The sequence below is a fragment of the Hylaeus volcanicus genome, chromosome 5 (assembly GCF_026283585.1).
Source record: "Hylaeus volcanicus isolate JK05 chromosome 5, UHH_iyHylVolc1.0_haploid, whole genome shotgun sequence".
Classification (NCBI taxonomy): domain Eukaryota; kingdom Metazoa; phylum Arthropoda; class Insecta; order Hymenoptera; family Colletidae; genus Hylaeus; species Hylaeus volcanicus.
Window position 1 is genome coordinate 10,170,427 of NC_071980.1, and position 17,497 is coordinate 10,187,923.

The 17,497-nt window shown below is 31.8% G+C and overlaps 2 protein-coding genes and 1 long non-coding RNA gene across 7 annotated transcripts; 2 read left to right on the forward strand and 1 right to left on the reverse strand.

The window, feature by feature from the left end:
- Window positions 1-90: 90 nt before the first annotated feature.
- LOC128876993 (transmembrane emp24 domain-containing protein-like) lies at window positions 91-1,792 on the forward strand. Its single transcript, XM_054123881.1, has 3 exons — window positions 91-468; window positions 618-961; window positions 1,035-1,792. Exons 1-3 carry the CDS (start codon window positions 342-344, stop codon window positions 1,182-1,184), a joined length of 621 nt encoding a protein of 206 aa, XP_053979856.1. The 5' UTR covers window positions 91-341; the 3' UTR covers window positions 1,185-1,792.
- On the reverse strand, window positions 1,282-2,355 carry LOC128876994 (uncharacterized). The gene is made up of 2 exons (XR_008457173.1): window positions 2,243-2,355; window positions 1,282-2,164 (listed from the first exon to the last, which is right to left on the reverse strand). It is a non-coding gene; the product is annotated as an uncharacterized LOC128876994 (long non-coding RNA).
- Window positions 2,268-17,486, forward strand: LOC128876981 (diacylglycerol kinase eta). Of its 5 annotated transcripts, none has more exons than XM_054123854.1 (22): window positions 2,268-2,772; window positions 3,214-3,418; window positions 3,552-3,688; window positions 3,773-3,864; window positions 3,932-4,062; window positions 4,136-4,304; window positions 4,384-4,486; window positions 5,447-5,769; window positions 5,956-6,270; window positions 6,358-6,509; window positions 6,573-6,822; window positions 6,914-7,302; window positions 7,499-7,815; window positions 7,901-8,195; window positions 8,272-8,499; window positions 8,574-8,676; window positions 8,952-9,221; window positions 9,292-9,586; window positions 9,673-9,996; window positions 10,075-10,170; window positions 10,244-10,375; window positions 10,437-17,486. In XM_054123854.1, exons 1-22 carry the CDS (start codon window positions 2,734-2,736, stop codon window positions 10,725-10,727), a joined length of 4,656 nt encoding a protein of 1,551 aa, XP_053979829.1. In that variant the 5' UTR covers window positions 2,268-2,733; the 3' UTR covers window positions 10,728-17,486. The 5 variants fall into 5 exon arrangements, with proteins under 5 accessions (XP_053979829.1, XP_053979828.1, XP_053979827.1 ...); XM_054123853.1 differs by having other exon boundaries at window positions 2,269-2,772; window positions 5,450-5,769; window positions 7,490-7,815; XM_054123852.1 differs by having other exon boundaries at window positions 2,271-2,772; window positions 7,490-7,815.
- The last annotated feature ends 11 nt before the right edge of the window (window positions 17,487-17,497 follow it).

Genomic DNA, 17,497 nt, shown 5'->3' on the forward strand with positions numbered 1-17,497 from the left:
TTCAATTTGAATTTCGCGGGACTAACCGAGAAAATGGCGGACCACGACCTAACCTTCACGTTATTTCGTGACTCCGATCAGAGAGTGTCTGGAACGTGCTACTAATAATTGAATTATCGTCGTTATTTAAACTCGATATAAACATTGTGCTTATGTATAAATATGATCCGCGAAACATCTACTAAAATGAAAATTATGTTGTACGTACGTCGTCTATGTATATTATTAATTCCACGACGGTATGTCTACGTGGCGCTGTGGTAGCAACATGCCGCTGTGAAGTGGCAGAAAAAGAAACAGCATATGTCGTTTTTAATTGGTTCACAGTGTAATTTGATAAAATGAGGTGGTTTATTTTGTGTTTATTCCTGCTTGTTTCGATTACAAACGCAAGTTGTTATTTAATCACCGTCGATGCACACGCCGAAGAATGTTTCTTCGACAGAGTAGAAGCGGGCACGAAAATGGGTTAGTTTCTTACTCTGCTGTTTCTTTAAGAGCTTTAGAGTACTTTGAATATTTCAGACATTTCTTTTATCACAACTCTCAACGCAAACTTGCCTTAATAGGCCTTAATAGGCTTAGATGTTTAGTAATTTTTGAAATGTTTTCTACAGGTCTCACATTTGAAATAGCGGAGGGTGGATTCTTAGATATAGATGTAAAAATAATTGGCCCAGATAAAAAGATAATCTATCAGGGTGATCAAGAAAGTAGCGGTAAATATATATTTGCTGCACATGTTCCTGGTGTTTATACGTATTGCTTTGGTAATCAGAAAAGCAGTATGACGCCGAAAGTTGTCATGTTCAGTATGGACATTGGTGACAATCCTAAAACAGTTGAACAAACTTCGGATGGAAAGAACGGCGATAACTCGAATCATAGTAAAATAGATGATATGATTAAAGAATTAAGTACGAGTTTGTGGGGAGTGAAAAGCGAGCAAGAATACATGCAGGTAATTTACAGTTTTGACACGGATAGTCATCCAACCATTAAAAATTTTATTAATATTGTCTTTTTATTTTCAGGTTCGCGATCGAATTCATAGAGATATCAACGAAAGTACCAATTTCCTTGTAGTTACGTGGGCTTTCTTTGAAGCTATGGTTTTGGTTTGTATGACAATAGGACAAATTTTCTATTTAAAACGTTTCTTTGAAGTCAGAAGAGTTATCTAATTTAAAGCATGTTACAATAAATTCATACACTCATTGTACATTCTCTCTTTCTCTCTCTTTTTTTTTTTATTTGTTACATAGAATTACAGACTTGAAACTTTTTGTATTCATTTTCCTCTTCGATCTGCCGCGTTAAACGTTTTAAATACGAACATATAACGAATGTCATTAGCGGTAAGGTTAACATTGCTTACATTATTAGGTTTTCTAAAAATAACATAATGTACATTTAAGGTTAAGATTTACTTAAAGAAAAAAAAAGTTATTGAAACGAATAGAACGTCTTTTTGTAATAATAGATGTTAAAAATTCAATTTACATGAAACGTAAAATTTATAGCATGTAAAATGAAACTATCCTTATACTGGTTGTCAATGCGCAGAGTTATTGTTCTTATTACAAAAACAAATATTTATAGACAAACTGTATTAAAATTTCTAATCATTTTCATATTTAAAGAGGAACGGAGTAATTTATGTGTTAATTGGGTAAGCAAATATCAAAATAATTTAATGGACACAGCTATAATGTTTGTAATAATATCGTTTATATGATTGTACAGTGTAATATGATGTAATAAAAATCGACAGAAATTAAATGTTTTATAATTATCTCAAAAAAAATTTGATAAGTAGATTTTGTTTGTACATTTAACATAAAGCACTTAAGATCTAAAAACGAAAAAAATTTTGAAAAAAAAATTCATTTTATATGTATACATATATCCGCGAAGTACCGATAATTTTACTTTATATATATATAATTATATATTGAAAGATATATATTTACACACGTACTAAACGTATATTTTCTTTTATGATCTCTATGTATTTTTTACTTGTAACTGAAAGCTTTAAATTGTCCATCCATGCATACACGTATATTTTAGATCAATGTAAATAAATATACAATTTATTGTACCCTTTCATCTCTCAAATTCGTAATATCGATGAAAAACGAATTAGCCTAACGTCGAACCTCTGCGAATAAAAAGAAATTACTCGTGTTTTACTTTATTATCAATTGATTGAAATTTGGAATAACGACATAATCGATACCTGAAAAGCAAAATATAATATCGGTTTTATTTCGACCGTTCTATGAATGGTAGTTTCGAATTATCAGAATTATTGGGAATTGATTATACATATATCGCCTTCTCGCATGTAATGTTTACGTCAGTTTACGTTTGCTTTTCTTGTGGGTAACTTTTGACAGCTGCATAAAACGTTTATCGACAAAAGGTATATCGCGCGCAATAATGAATAAAACTTTGCAACAATGCGCGTCGTTTTCGTTTGGACATTTATTTATAAACGAGGTGACATGACATGCGCCATGGAAAATAGGACAGCAATGGCTTAAAGAAGAAGAAAAGAGCATCGCGCGTACAATTCGCCGCTTCGGTTGTTCCGATGCTCGGTGCATCTTGCTATGATACTTTTCGCGTGGCCGAAAGTCGTTTTCTCCTGTTCGAACGTAACGTCTGTAATTGTTCGGTACATGTAGAAAATAAAGGAATTCAAATGAGTCTGAAATTCCAATTCAAATGTCACCAAAGCAACAGAGAACCCGTTCTCGATTCAAGGTAATGTTTCGCTTTTCCACTGTTAATATATACATACACAAGGTTATTTTCCTTATTGTTATACGATAGTTTATTTTTAATATAATTATTGCAACCCCGAGTAATATTCTTTGCGCATAACGCAGTTATTAGCCGACAGTGTACTATGATTTACAGATTTAGTGCTACGAGGAATTACGAGACTTTCATCTTTATAAATATATACAAATTTCATGTTAAATATTCGATACGATATTAAGTTTCGTAGAAAAATTAAATTTCGTTGAATTAAAGCCTTATTAGTCTGTCCTTTCATGAAATAATTTTGTCGGTATTTGCGCGCAAATTATTACAGATACAAAATTATAAAGTATCTGTTATACATAGTAGAAGATTATTACATCAAAACTGGTTTGCGTCAAATGTTCCCATTGAAACGTCGAATGTAACGTTTATTGTTAGGTGATAACTCCATTTCGATCGCTGGTTCTCTGTGGTGAAAGTAGACAAGAAATGGAAGATTGGTTGAACGCGTTAAGGACAGTAGCGGAGGCTCATCCTCAAACGGATACCGGTATAGCAGAAATGCTTAGCGGTAACCATCAATGGTATGCGACAAGTCACGCAAGACCGACTTACTGCAATGTTTGCAGGGATGCCCTCTATGGTACATGCATGCATATTTTGGTATCTATAATTTCTTTGTTTTGTTAAAATTAGTAAGACGAAAGGATCTTATCAAGTTTTCTCTCTACTTTATATAAACTAAAATGTAATTAATATATCGATATATGTTTCAGGTGTTACTTCTCATGGTTTAAGTTGTGAAATATGTAAATATAAAGTTCACAAACGATGTAGCATAAAAGCAATAAACAATTGCAAATGGACTACATTGGCATCTATCGGTAAGGACATTATCGAGGACCAAGATGGGGTAAGTATAAAATATTTATTAAAAGTTCCTTTAAAAGGACTCGGTTTTTTAATTAGTTAAATAACTTTCGTTTTTACTGTTTAGAACATTACTATGCCACACCAGTGGATGGAAGGCAACTTACCGGTATCCTCAAAATGCTCTGTGTGCGACAAAACTTGTGGCTCTGTGCTCAGGTATAAAAGTATAGGATATTAGGTGGTATTTAAAATTTGTTTTAATTTCGTTTTGCGTTTTATTTAGGCTTCAAGATTGGAGATGTTTGTGGTGTAGAGCTACGGTACACACAGCATGCAGACCTGCCATAAGTGTTATATGTCCATTAGGACCAGCTAAACTAAGCGTAGTTCCTCCTACAGCATTACACAGTATAGGTAATATATATATGTATATGTATACAATTTTATAATTTTAATACAATTTTCACGTTCGTTTAATATGGAATAGGTAGCGACGAGGCTTGGGAAGCTATTAGACCCACCGGCTGCAGTCCACTTTTAGTATTTGTAAATAGTAAATCTGGTGATAATCAAGGCGTAAAATTTCTTAGAAGATTTAAACAATTATTAAATCCAGCACAGGTGTTTGATCTTATAAAAGGTGGACCAGGGCCAGGGTGAGATTTATTATAATAAATTGCTCCTTTTTAGTTTTAATACCGAGAACGAAACTTACTAGTAACGTATCGAAAACAGGTTGAGATTGTTCCGCCACTTTGACCCATTTCGGATTCTGGTGTGCAGCGGCGATGGATCCGTCGGTTGGGTTCTCTCTGAGATCGATCGTTTGGGGATGCATGTAAGTAAAAGTAGAGAATTCGAATGATATTTGATTTTGTAAATGTTGGCTAATTGCATGAACTTCAACTTTTATTATGCAATTTATATACATAGATTTATCTTAAATATGATTATGCCGTACAAAACCTGCGATGCTCTCTAGATTATTACTATCGGACCTTGTTTATGCGCACATATAAACACAAACGATATACGCACGAACATTGAATATAATTATAAAAGCACTTGTGAACTACGTAATTAAAGTTTAATAAACTTGATATTAAATTTGTTCTATTATTCGCATGTCTGCATTATGTTATCATTGTTTACAGTGTAATAATATTTTCCCTTAATTATTATCGAATTACTGGTACGAAGTTAATTTCCTTAGCCTTTTAGTAAGAATTAAAGTTTTGTTCGTTTCAAATAAAAAAAAAAAAAGTATCGTTTTATGTGTATATATCGTAACACAGAAGAGTTAACTAAACGATTATGGAAGGCTTTAATATTTTAAATAGCATGGCGTGTCTCTTTTATAATTTTATTTCAGATGATACTGGTGTTTGTGCATTAGGATTCTTTGTATGCGTGAAGCTTCATTAACTTTATTTATAGATGGTAAGTGTAAATTAAGCATGAATTTCTTTAGAATACTTCCAAATATTACTTTTATTATTTACAGTTATATATAATTTGTTTACTTAATACAAATGTCTTTTATTTATCCTTTGTATACGGTACTTTCGTCCAATGAAAATTGGAAATGTTAATGCCCTTGGTATTGATCCTTGGCACTTTTATCGTAAAAAATAAATTTGTTTCTCTCGATGTTCAAAGTATGCTTTGCTTATTTGCGATGTATGCTCTGTATTAGATAAATATTTGAATATTTAACGTACATTTCTGCAATCGCTAGTTGTTTCATCGTGCATGTATCTTCAAATCCGTAAATTTATAACTCGAAAATTTAAAATAGAAGCAGTGCCAAGTTGGAGTTCTACCTTTGGGAACGGGAAACGATCTGGCACGTGTATTAGGTTGGGGATCTTCTTGCGACGACGATACTCATTTACCCCAGTTGTTAGAGAAATATGAGAAAGCAGGTACCAAAATGCTCGATCGATGGAGTATTATGACGTTCGAACGTAGCATATCTTTGCCATGTCATAAAACTGCTTTGAGTCGATCCGAGACAACTTTGAAATCCAATATTGTCCATCAATACGAGAACAATGTTATTACTCACATAACGAACATTTTACAGTCAGATCAGGACAACGTAGTTTTATCTAGCATTAAGTAAGTATTTTACAGAACATGTAATAGTTTCTTAATGTTATAATAGTTATCTTAATGTATCGATTCATTTTTCAATTTATAAGTTTATAATTACAATCGCGTTTTTATCGGAACTACGAAATTATATTAAAATAAAATGTAATAAAGCGCCGGACGTAAATTATCTCGATGAAATTTTATCGACAGAATTCTGTGCGACACAGTTAAAGATTTTGCAACGCACATAGTGGAAAATATAAACTCAGAGGACCAACAAGTGGAGGAAAAGTGTAAAATACTTCAGGAAAAGCTTGATTTGTTATTACAAACGTTATGCAAAGAAGAATGTTTCTTAACCGAGCATATAGAAAATGCAGATAATATTACATTAAACGCTGAAGTTTCTATTTCACCTGACAGTTGTGAGAAAGGAGTATTAGAAAAGCCAGAAAAAGATATGACAAACTTGAAAAGGGTTCAAAGAAAAAGACGTCTCATGGAAAAAGAAATTGTAATGACAAGGTATATTATATAACTCTTTGTGTAAGGATAAATTAAACATTGTTTAAAGTATGAATATCGAATATCTTTCTTTCTACCGAATTCTAGAGCAAATAGCTTGAAAAGAATTATACGACATCTCGTAGAATATTCACAATTGACTGTCGACGATCAGATTAATGTGGATATAAAACATATTGCTAAATCATCGAACACAACTACTTCGCTAGACGATACTACAATACTAAATTCCGTATCAAGTGAGTTTAATTTTACCATTTTCCTTTTCTTAAACACATTTATAATGAAGGAATACATTTCAGACAAAAAGCAACAAATGGATATTCCCGGTTTGAAAGTGGACCATGTCGAAAACTTATCCATAGGACCATTTATAGAATCCCTGAAAAGTACAGAAGATTCTATATATACCCCTAGTCTTACTCCTAACCTGGCATCTTTGAGTCCAATGCTCGACCTTAGAAGAGATTCTCAATCAGAAGAATTATTAACGTTACCTGCTCCAGATGGTTTTGCTGACACTAGACGAAATAGTGAAAATTCACCTCAAGGGTAGATACACATTACGTAACAAATACGTACGGACAATATTGCAACATGTGTATCGTAGGAAAAAAATATAAATCGATTGATTTCGTTTCAGCTCGTTTAACTTTCAAGATCTTGCAACTCAGTCCATGACTATATACGGTCAGCAAGAAACTGAAATTCAAGCTTGTAACGATCAACATATATCCGAATATAATAACATAGAAGCTTCTTCGGAGTTTCAAATAAGTGTTACAAGAACTAACTTCGATACAAGTTCACCTTCGGATGATGCTACTATGCAAGACACCGTCATTTCTCCTGATTCAGATTCGATTCAATCTAGACACATATCCCCGGAACACGAACAAAAGTTTGAAGATAAAAGTAAAATGGATACACCTAGAGGTAGCTGTAGTAACAGTATCGTTAGTACGGATAGTATGATCTCTGATACTTTGGACTTTAAGAGTTACGTTGTACGAAATAGCGAAAGTGAAATTGGTAAGTATATAAATAAAAATTTTATATAATTACAGCACAGACTTGTATAATTATATAGATAAAGTAAATTTGTTTTAGTAATTAAATATTATTTTTAAAATGATCAACGATTTAAAGGCATTTTCACGTAAATAGGTATAAATTACATTTTATGTATTTTATAGATAACTTGTCCTATTCGTTTCAGCTCGTATAGGTAGCGATATATTTGATTCTACAAAGAGATCTGACAGTTCTGAAATCGGGCATATTGATTCTCCTGACAATTCGGACATGTTTACCAGCGAAGTGCAAAATTCTGAAAGTTTAATCGACGATTTAAGCTCTCTCGGACAAGATTTGATTAGCACGATGATCGGAGAAAAATACGACTCAGTAAGAGAATGCTTGGAATCCGAGCACGTCGAGAAACCACAAAAATATTGCAGTTTAGCTCAATTTGTAGAAGGCAACGATATCGCTAGACGGTCTTTTAAGAAGGAAACAAAAAATTCCATAGTTATAGAGAAAGAGGTATATTTAATGTAGCTTATCTAATGATTTTAATCGAAACCATGCTTACCGAATTTAATTGAAATTTTGTATTAATTTTCAATAGAATAATAAACTCAAGCATAAATTAGGATTAACTGGACAAAATACTATCGAGGTTGCTAAATCTAAAGATTCTCCGGATGGTAAAACATCCGATTTGTTGAGTCCTGTATGCTGTTTTACCGTTTCTTCGGATACTACTCCAACAAACGAAAAACCTAATAATTTTCCACCTACGATTAGCGTTATAATTAATCCTCCTAGTCCATCGATGTCGATCGAAAGTCAACATGATTCAGACACAGGGTATAAAATGAGCCCTTACTTAAGACGGCATAACGGCGAAAGTATGGAGAAATGTAAGCGAACCTTGCATAGTTTACTTTCAAACAAGTTTTATTAATTATGAATTAATATATCTTTACAAATGAACAGTGAGCGTAGAACTGCCAGAGTCGGGATTCTCTCCTCAAGCAACTCGTCGAATTAGCAGCGGGAGCTTACTGAAAGCATCGGAAGTAGTTTCTTTGGCTGCTACGGCTGCAAGATTCGGCGGTTCTAATATAAGTCTACGCCATGAAAGAATGAAATCCGTAGACAAAACCGAGGAAGCTAAAAAACTACCAATTATCAATCCATTGGTTCAGTTATCTATGTGGCCAAGTAAGGGAATATTTCATTTTTCGTAGAGTATAGTCAAAATTATATACGTAGCGCGTTACTCTATATTTTTATAGACGTCAGTGGAGGAACAGGTCTTATTAGTCAAGCGTTACTTGCAAATGCAGATGCACTTTGTGCTGCAGTATCGCCATTAATGGATCCCGATGAAACTTTAATGTAAGTTTAATACAGTTATCTGATTTCCTGTTTATCTTCTGTATACATTCTTCATTTTACTCGTTCGTATTATATAAATAAACTATCATCTCTTGTATGTATTATCGTACCTTTTGTAATACAGCTTGGATTGCTAATGATTGATATTACGTTCCAATAATATCTTCGAATAGTGTAATCAGAAAGTTCGATATACGTACAGCAATAAAACATATTATTCTGCATTGAGTTAGATTGCCGTAACAGTAAAACATATTTTTACTCGAATTTCGCAGGGAAGGCTATTTCGAACGTTGCGTTATGAACAATTATTTTGGAATTGGTATCGATGCAAAAATCAGTCTTGATTTTCATCACAAGAGAGAAGAACACCCTGAGAAATGTCGATCACGAGCAAAAAATTATATGTGGTACGGTGTATTGGGGTCCAAACAATGGTTACAGAAGACGTACAAAAATCTTGAACAACGAGTTCAGTTAGAATGCGATGGTCAACGGATACCGTTACCTTCTTTACAAGGAATCGTTGTATTGAACATTCCAAGGTATCCATTCAGAAATAAAATAAGTACGTTCATAAATTTTGTAACCGAGCAAGATTATATTTTTTCGTAGCTTCATGGGTGGCACAAACTTTTGGGGAGGCACGAAAGAAGGAGATTTATTTTTAGCGCCATCATTCGATGACCGTATACTAGAAGTTGTAGCGGTATTTGGTTCCGTTCAAATGGCTGCCTCGCGACTTATTAATTTACAGCATCACAGAATCGCACAGTGTCAAACAGTTCAAATCAATATTTTGGGTGACGAAGGGGTACCTATACAAGTCGATGGCGAGGCTTGGATTCAACCACCTGGTATCATACGTATTATACACAAAAATCGTATGCAGATGCTTTACAGAAATAGGGTAAATGAAATAATGCAATGTTACGCCGATCACTCAAATATATATATACACTGTTAAGTAATAACTTTCTGCTTTTAATGTTTTAGGCTCTAGAGACATCGTTAAAAACGTGGGAGGAAAAGCAGCGCAATACGCTCAACGCAATATCCCAATCGACGTCTACTTTAAGCAATGCACAATTACAATCGCAGTCTAAGTCTCACTTATACGCACATAGTAAACCATCGCACTTAAATGACGAAGAAATGTACATTTTACTTGGATTTATCGAAGTAGTTACGACTCTAGTTAAATGGGTCAAGTTACTCATTATATCGCATCCAAGTTTGGAACCCGATTTATACCAAGTCGCAGCTAGAACAGCGCAGGCACTCGAACAAGTGCATCCCGATGGAAAAATATTACAAGGCGTTAGTAGTGATTTATCAAGTATCGATAACATAACCTTATTCGTCTTTCGCATTAATAGTATCCTTTCTTTTTAACAGGATAATCTGAGACCCGTCGTAACGGAACTAGTCTCGAGCGCGAGACAACTTTACGAAGATTCGTGTGAATTGCTTCGAGATAAAGCGCACAATTTAGTAAGCATTTTACGTTTCATTTATTTAGTTTGATTATCAATTATCAAACGATAATCAGAATTTCGTGATGCAGAGATTGCGGGAAGATTTAGAAAGCAAGTTATCGTTCTCTTTGGCCAATATGGAGCAAGAATTGAAGAAGTGTACGTTCGACGAAGGGGGCACTGGGTTGGTATATTTCCAAACTTTGCCTACGGATGAGCAGGTAATATACCGCGAATGTATTTCCCGAGCGCTTTAATTTATTAGAAACTTTGTTCGGCTAGGGAGATAAAAAGAATCGTCACAAAGGTTTATTCTGGTTGAAATTCCGGCGTTCGGGAGGTAATTCCGGTGGACATCCCGCTAGGGATCAAGTCACTATGTGGGGCGTTCAAGAAGTGTGCTCCTGGTTGGAAAATCTACAACTGGGCGAATACACGGACAAGTTTGTTTCTCACGACATACGAGGTAGGGAATTGTTAACGCTAGCCCGTAGAGATCTCAAGGAACTCGGTATTACTAAAGTCGGACACGTTAAACGAATATTACAAGCCATCAGTGATCTGAATGATTAGATATACCAACGCGTACATAAACGTTTCAAATGACAAAAATAATTAGCGTGTTATAACAGTTAACGGTTATCCATAAATTTAAATTTATGTTACTGTCGTAAAAAAATTAAAAATTACTGCTATCGAAAGTAGTAATCGACTGTATACAGATCGTTTACAGAATGCGTTGAGTAGACAAGAAAATTTGTAATTTTACGCGACGGTAAAAATCAGAACATAGATATTCCGATAAAATAGTAGTCAGTGTGACGGAGTATCATAGAAAGATTATTTTTTACGCTGATATACGTCGCAACTTGATATTACTTGTGCCAAACTATTTAACTAACTCTACGTCAGAGGTAAAGTAATTATAAGGGAATTAGAAGAAGACACGTTTGTTTCTTTTAAAACTAGAAGCATGACTTAGTTAGAGTGTATTTTAATCAAACTCGCATCTTAGAATATTACTAGACGTAGGGAACACGACATCGATGATGCATTTATCGAACAAATAAGATTTAGACATCATCAGAAATCTTATTGAATAATGATTTAAGTACATTTGTTGCTTTATGCATTGTATAAAAATTAAAGACTTCAGGAACGATATGTTAAAGTAAATTATGTATCAGTTCGAAAGGTATTAAGCCATTATTTGCCACTTTTTTTTTAAATATTTAATAGATATTAAACTAAATATCTCTGAATATTACTTCAAGTTTAATCGAAGCAGTATTAATACATTTTAAAGTTACACGTAAATCTAGATATGAAATAATTACTGTCAAATATACATATATCATTTATACAAGTCTATTCTATTTGTGATTTATATTAATTTACTTCGATTTTAATTTTACGTGCAAAAAATAAATATGTATATGTATGTGTACACAGTATTACATATAATACTATGCATACATATATATAATATGATATACAAAAAAAAAAGACAGTATTTATTACAGGGTGTTTGTAAGGGTAAACTACGTATATTACAAGCGTAATAAGGAGTACTTACAAGTAAATTAATATATTATGTCCTCTTATGCTACGCAGAAAAGAATTTTTTCTGTTATTCAATCTTAAAATTCGAGTCGTATAGAGGGTGTCCCAATAGAAATAACCATTTTTAATATGCTCGCTAATATAAGTAGCAATAATTTCTTTCTTAGCAGAAACATAAAAGAGATTCGAAAAACAACTTTATTCCTCTTATGGAAGATGTAACTTCTTGCGGTAGTATTCGACAGAGTATTGAATTTTTCGAATAAAACTATTAAAGCTCATTAAAAATACTTCAATGATACAGGACGACCCATTCGAACGGGACACCTTGTATTTATTATCTACATTATACGAAATATACGTACGTATACACATACAGAAGCGTATATGCACATTCGAAATGAGATCCTCTACATACGTATACATTTATCGATAACACGCTATATATATGTAAGTGATCTACAACTTTTTTATGCTCGTTAATTAAAATGTTTAATCGTATCTATCTTCTTAAAGAAAAAAAAAATTGAAAAGTACTCAAAGACACGTTTTTAATACAAAACAATTAAAGGAAAGTGAAACTATTGCATAAAATAAACTGAGAGTTGACGATGACGATGATGATGATGATAATAATAGTAATAATAACAATAACAATAATAGTAAAGTAAACACGTGTGTAAATTAACCGCCGATGGCAATAAAAGTATCACGTACAAATTTAATGGAAAGAAAAAAGAGGAAACAAATTTTTAAAATGTATCGTAATATCAATGTTGTACTTCGTAGAGTACCCCCTCATGAAAAAGGGGTTCGATATAACTCGCGGTTAAATTAAACATCGCAAATACAAAATTATCTTAAACAGAATATTCGTTGAGTAAGAATTAAATCGACTCTGTTTACTATAATATTTTCTGGCTAAGTTTTCAAAACTAGTAGAAAGCGTCGAGCTATTCATTATTACTGTTACTGCTGTAGACGGATGAAAATTGGACGCTCATTGGTCACCGAGGGGTTAAATATTTATTATACATACCGTTTCGCTACCCCTGTTGCTTGATCTCTTGTCTTTTCACGCAAACTTACAGGCACACCCTTTCCGTCTTCCAACATAGGGATAAGTTGTTATGATGTAAAAAAAAAGAAAAAGGACAAAAATAATAGGAGTAGCATTTAACGTAATTCGCAGTTGAGAAAGTGACCTTGAGCGGCCAATACAGCTTTATTCAATCGAATGCTAGCAATACACAAGATAGCCAGGTATTTGGAAGCGAGGAATTGCACTCTAATATGAAACTTGTCCCAGTTAAATGGACTGCGATCTCATGATTGAACAATTGTACCGGTATTTCAATTTACCTAGACTTTCAAGCACCTGAGTATCTTTGGTACTTAGTGTAAATTACTAATTTGTAATTATTATTAACCCTGAACCTGCACATGCAAGAAAAACAATCGTTATCTTTCAAAGACCTACCTATTGGTAACTGCCTATGACTGAATCGTTCCAAGGTTTAGCATCTCCTTATATAAGTACCTACCTTTGGCTTATATATCTTCTCCCCTACGCTTCAGAGTAAAGCGGTAAAGGTTGAGGGTGCATTAAACAGGAAATTTCTTGATTGAAGGTTCGATTGCTTCTCACAACCTAAGGCAGGTACGGTTCGCTGATATCCAGGTCTCTTTTGTGTGCACTTACTTGTGACAGCATTTTATGCTGTCAAGGAAACGTTGAAACTTGTTTTTTCTCAGAATTGTATTGCATCCAGAGATACTTTTGAATGGAGATAGCAACTCTGATAATATTACTTCCTTTTAAATTTGATGGTTTGTCTCTGGCCAAAATTATCTCTCTATATACAATCGGACTTAATTCTAAGAGAGGTGAGTTTCTACGTTTCCCTGTGAGTGTTTGTGTGTACATATGCGTCTGTTGTATATATACATACACAATTGCATGTATAAGCATACTCGAGTGTTCTGACATGCATGTGTATGTCTGCTTTATGTATTTGTATATTCCTTTATACATTTAATATACAATACCATTAATTCTGATCAAATGTCCTATTATCAGCTGTACTCGAATCGATTGGCCTCTTAAAGTTACCGTGGAGCTATCGTCACCGTACCATTGTGCTATTCCGTATATTCGCTTCATTCGTTGTGTTTGAGAGACAGAAATGGAAACGATATATTTATAATTATCTGTCTCTCAAACAGAAAGGCAATTTGGCATATCGAAAGTGGAGATTGTGCCTGACATGATTCAGAATTTAAAAAAAAAAAAAGTAAAAGTAACAGACCAATCTTTTCTATCTTGACTATAATACTTGATTACTATGTATATCTTATCGTTGATCTCATTTTTCATCGTTTATATATTGCTTTATAAATTCTCTTGTTTTTTGTATATATATTCTGTTTATTATTGTACAGAACTACCACAAGCTACATAAATTAACATTTATATAATATTTATATTTGGGACGAATATAAATACATTGAATTTTAATTTTCGATAAGTAGAGAGAATAAAATATTATTAAGATAGAAAGCAAAAACTGAAAATAGTAACGCACCTTACATAATGATTTATAATTGTGACTAGTCTTATATCGTAGTATGTATCTATGAGTTACTTCTACATGTAAAAAAATAAGGTTGTAGAGTAGATATTAATTGTTCCAAATTTTAAACTTTTTTTTTACAGATATTACTTCATCTAAACGATAAGAAAATTTCTTTAAATAATTCTGTTATTCTTTCTTGCAAAAGGAAGATGAATAGTATTTTACATGTTTCGATATGGTATTCTGAAGAATAAAAAACAAAAGAGTTAATCTGTCTCTCGATGTTACATTCCTTTTGTAATATAAATTTTAGAATAAAATGTCAGTAATGTAACCTTGAAACTTTTCACAATTATACAAATTGACGTCATATTTCGTTTGGTATATCTTGTCATTTTGAATGTTAGTGAATGCTCAATATATACCACAAAAATTAGTCGATTCCTTCGTATATACATATTTGCATTCCAACGTCAAACCACAAGGACAAAAGTGCCTATCTTAGATTTTCTAATCTTGAATATATGGATGGTATTTACTTAACAGACGTTATAATATACTATCTTCAAAATTATATTATGCATTCCATGTTGTATATTTAATATTGTAAGTAACAGTGGAACATATTAAATAATTTGCATGTGATATTTATTTAGGATTCTACCAAAAATTATATGTTATATTTAAGTAATAATCTGCATTTAAATTACAATAACGTGTAATTTAAAACTTTTACCAAATTATATACATCTATCAAAAGTAAATCATAATTTATTTTGTGATTACCGTATGAGATTTTCATCTGAAGTAAATTACATTTATTTAATCTATATTCTGAATAATCTGAATTCGTATTATAAGTACATACATATTTTCAATTATGAATTTTGATTCCTAATTGTTAAATCTATCAGTATTATTTATTTCCATTCCTTTTTATTATCAGAGAATGCCAAACATTTTTACTAAAAATACATTATTTTTCATATATCATGAAAGATATTTTACCACATGTTTTTGGTAATTTATTATTTTTATTAACGTTTGATAAGATCATATATAAAAAGTTTCAAGATATACAATATTCTTATGTAAATTGGGACAATTGGTATATTATATTTTTTCTATGACCATAATAAATACAAAAATTAGAATGAAATAAATAAAAAAAAAGGATTATATTAAATACAGTCTACAGAGATAGTTACTTCATATTAAGACATGAAGTATCTCGTAAATTATTAATATCTCGAAGTATATTGTGGCAATATTTATTTAGTTCAATGAAAATAATAATAAATAAGTAAAAATCATTGATAATATTTTATTTAACACATTAACGTAATGTTACTATGAAAATAACCAATTAAATATTATAATCTCTTGTATTTAACATTTAACTATTGTGGATTATTTTAATAAATTGCATTAATATACATTTAATATATATATAATAAATATTTGTAAGTAAAATAAATATGAAAATATCACTTTCTAGTAAACTATAAATGTAGAAACCTAGAAACAAGTATGTTGTTTTTCTAAATATATTGCTCTGCTTAATCTGATTCTATTTTTAATATTATTGTCTGAACTTGAAAATAATAAGTCAAGCATCCTCTCGTAACATTAAAAGTAAAAAATTTGTTTCCTATTAATTTCATTTACGCGATATATGTATTGTTTTTTTTTTCTTTTTTGTAACGCATATAATTTAATACGTTACTAAAATGAAATAGTTAGAAAGTAGTAGAAGAATGTTACGAATGTCAGAAGTAGCAAAACAATGTCTAAATATAATTCTAAATATAATTAATTCACTTAATGCTTTTTTAATTTGTGTAGTTATGTAATCAACAAAGTAATTATGTTTACAAATGCACGAATTTTACATAATTCTTAATGAACCAATACTAAATAAAGTAGCGAACATTTATGTCACTCTTACTTTAGGTTTACAAAGTATTTAAACTGTGATAAATGACTCTGTATAATGATATACTATATTATATTGTTACTATTTACAAGTTAACGTGGTATTAATATTGTAATAACGGTTATTATATTTGTATAACTCGTGTACTTTATTTCATGAGTGTAACAAAACTTGTATACTTCGTATTTATATTTTCAGTTAATACTGTATTTATATGTCGACATACTCGATCTTTATACGATTACAAATTTTAATTGCAAAGCGTATTAGTTTTAAAATTATATTTGAGTAAGGAGTAAATTTCTTTCGGAATTAATTGATTTATTATGTATATATAATTGATTTGTATTTTTATTTCAATCGATAATGAACTTTTAGTTCGAGTTAAAACTTAAATGTTCCTTGGGAAACTACACCTTACGCATCAAGTATAATTACATTAGTATTTCCATTCTTATGATTTAGGTCAGGGATAGGAAACTTAGGGCCTTTTTGTAGACCAAAAACTCATTTGCTCGTTTATGATTTTGTAAAAAAACAAAAATATATTAATTCACATTTAGATCTACATCTCTTTTCCACTTCTGTCAAAATTGATTGACATGCCTCCTTTCAATCCCAAAAGGTTCTCCTCCCCTGGCCTAATTAAATATTAGAGAAACTAATTTATATCAATCAAATTAAAGCTAATTATTGTACCTTTACGACACGTAATGTAGTAATTCGTATAATCGATAATATAATTTGTAATTTCATTTCCTATAGGAATAGTAAATAATTTAATTTATCGAACTATATTTAGATGTCTTTTTCACTATAATTAAATTAAAAGTTACATATACGATTAGCGGGAGACGTTTTGCGAGCGTAATTTCCACGAAAATGCTGCAGAAAATGTGTGTATTGCGACTTAGGCGAAGGAAGAGAAATAGAAATAAAATATTCTCTATCAAAATAATACCATCGAAAATTTCATCGTTTATACCAATTTATACATTTACAAATGAAAGAAGTAATAGGAACTGTATGTTAAACGATTGTTCAGTTTATAAGTTAATATCTTATAAATTTATTTACGGGTAAATGACTGAATGTATTTATGCACGATCGGTCGTCATTATTGTCCTTTAAAATTTTACCCGCGCAGGTAGCTGGTCCTCAATCGTGAGAAGTGGGTGGGGAGTGGATGCGTGCGTATAGTTTTTCTACAGTCCTACGCAGTCTTACGCGGAACGCGAACGAGAATTGGTCGTCGCCGCGCGTGATAG

Excerpts from the sequence above, each read along its gene's own strand:
- LOC128876993 (XM_054123881.1), top strand. The coding sequence starts at position 342 with ATGAGGTGGTTTATTTTGTGTTTATTCCTGCTTGTTTCGATTACAAAC. Across the intron at positions 469-617 it reads AGAAGCGGGCACGAAAATGG|GTCTCACATTTGAAATAGCG; the intron begins GTTAGTTTCTTA and ends TGTTTTCTACAG. Across the intron at positions 962-1,034 it reads GCGAGCAAGAATACATGCAG|GTTCGCGATCGAATTCATAG; the intron begins GTAATTTACAGT and ends TTTTATTTTCAG.
- LOC128876981 (XM_054123852.1), top strand. The coding sequence starts at position 2,734 with ATGTCACCAAAGCAACAGAGAACCCGTTCTCGATTCAAG. Across the intron at positions 4,305-4,383 it reads AAAGGTGGACCAGGGCCAGG|GTTGAGATTGTTCCGCCACT; the intron begins GTGAGATTTATT and ends TATCGAAAACAG. Across the intron at positions 8,677-8,951 it reads GATCCCGATGAAACTTTAAT|GGAAGGCTATTTCGAACGTT; the intron begins GTAAGTTTAATA and ends CGAATTTCGCAG.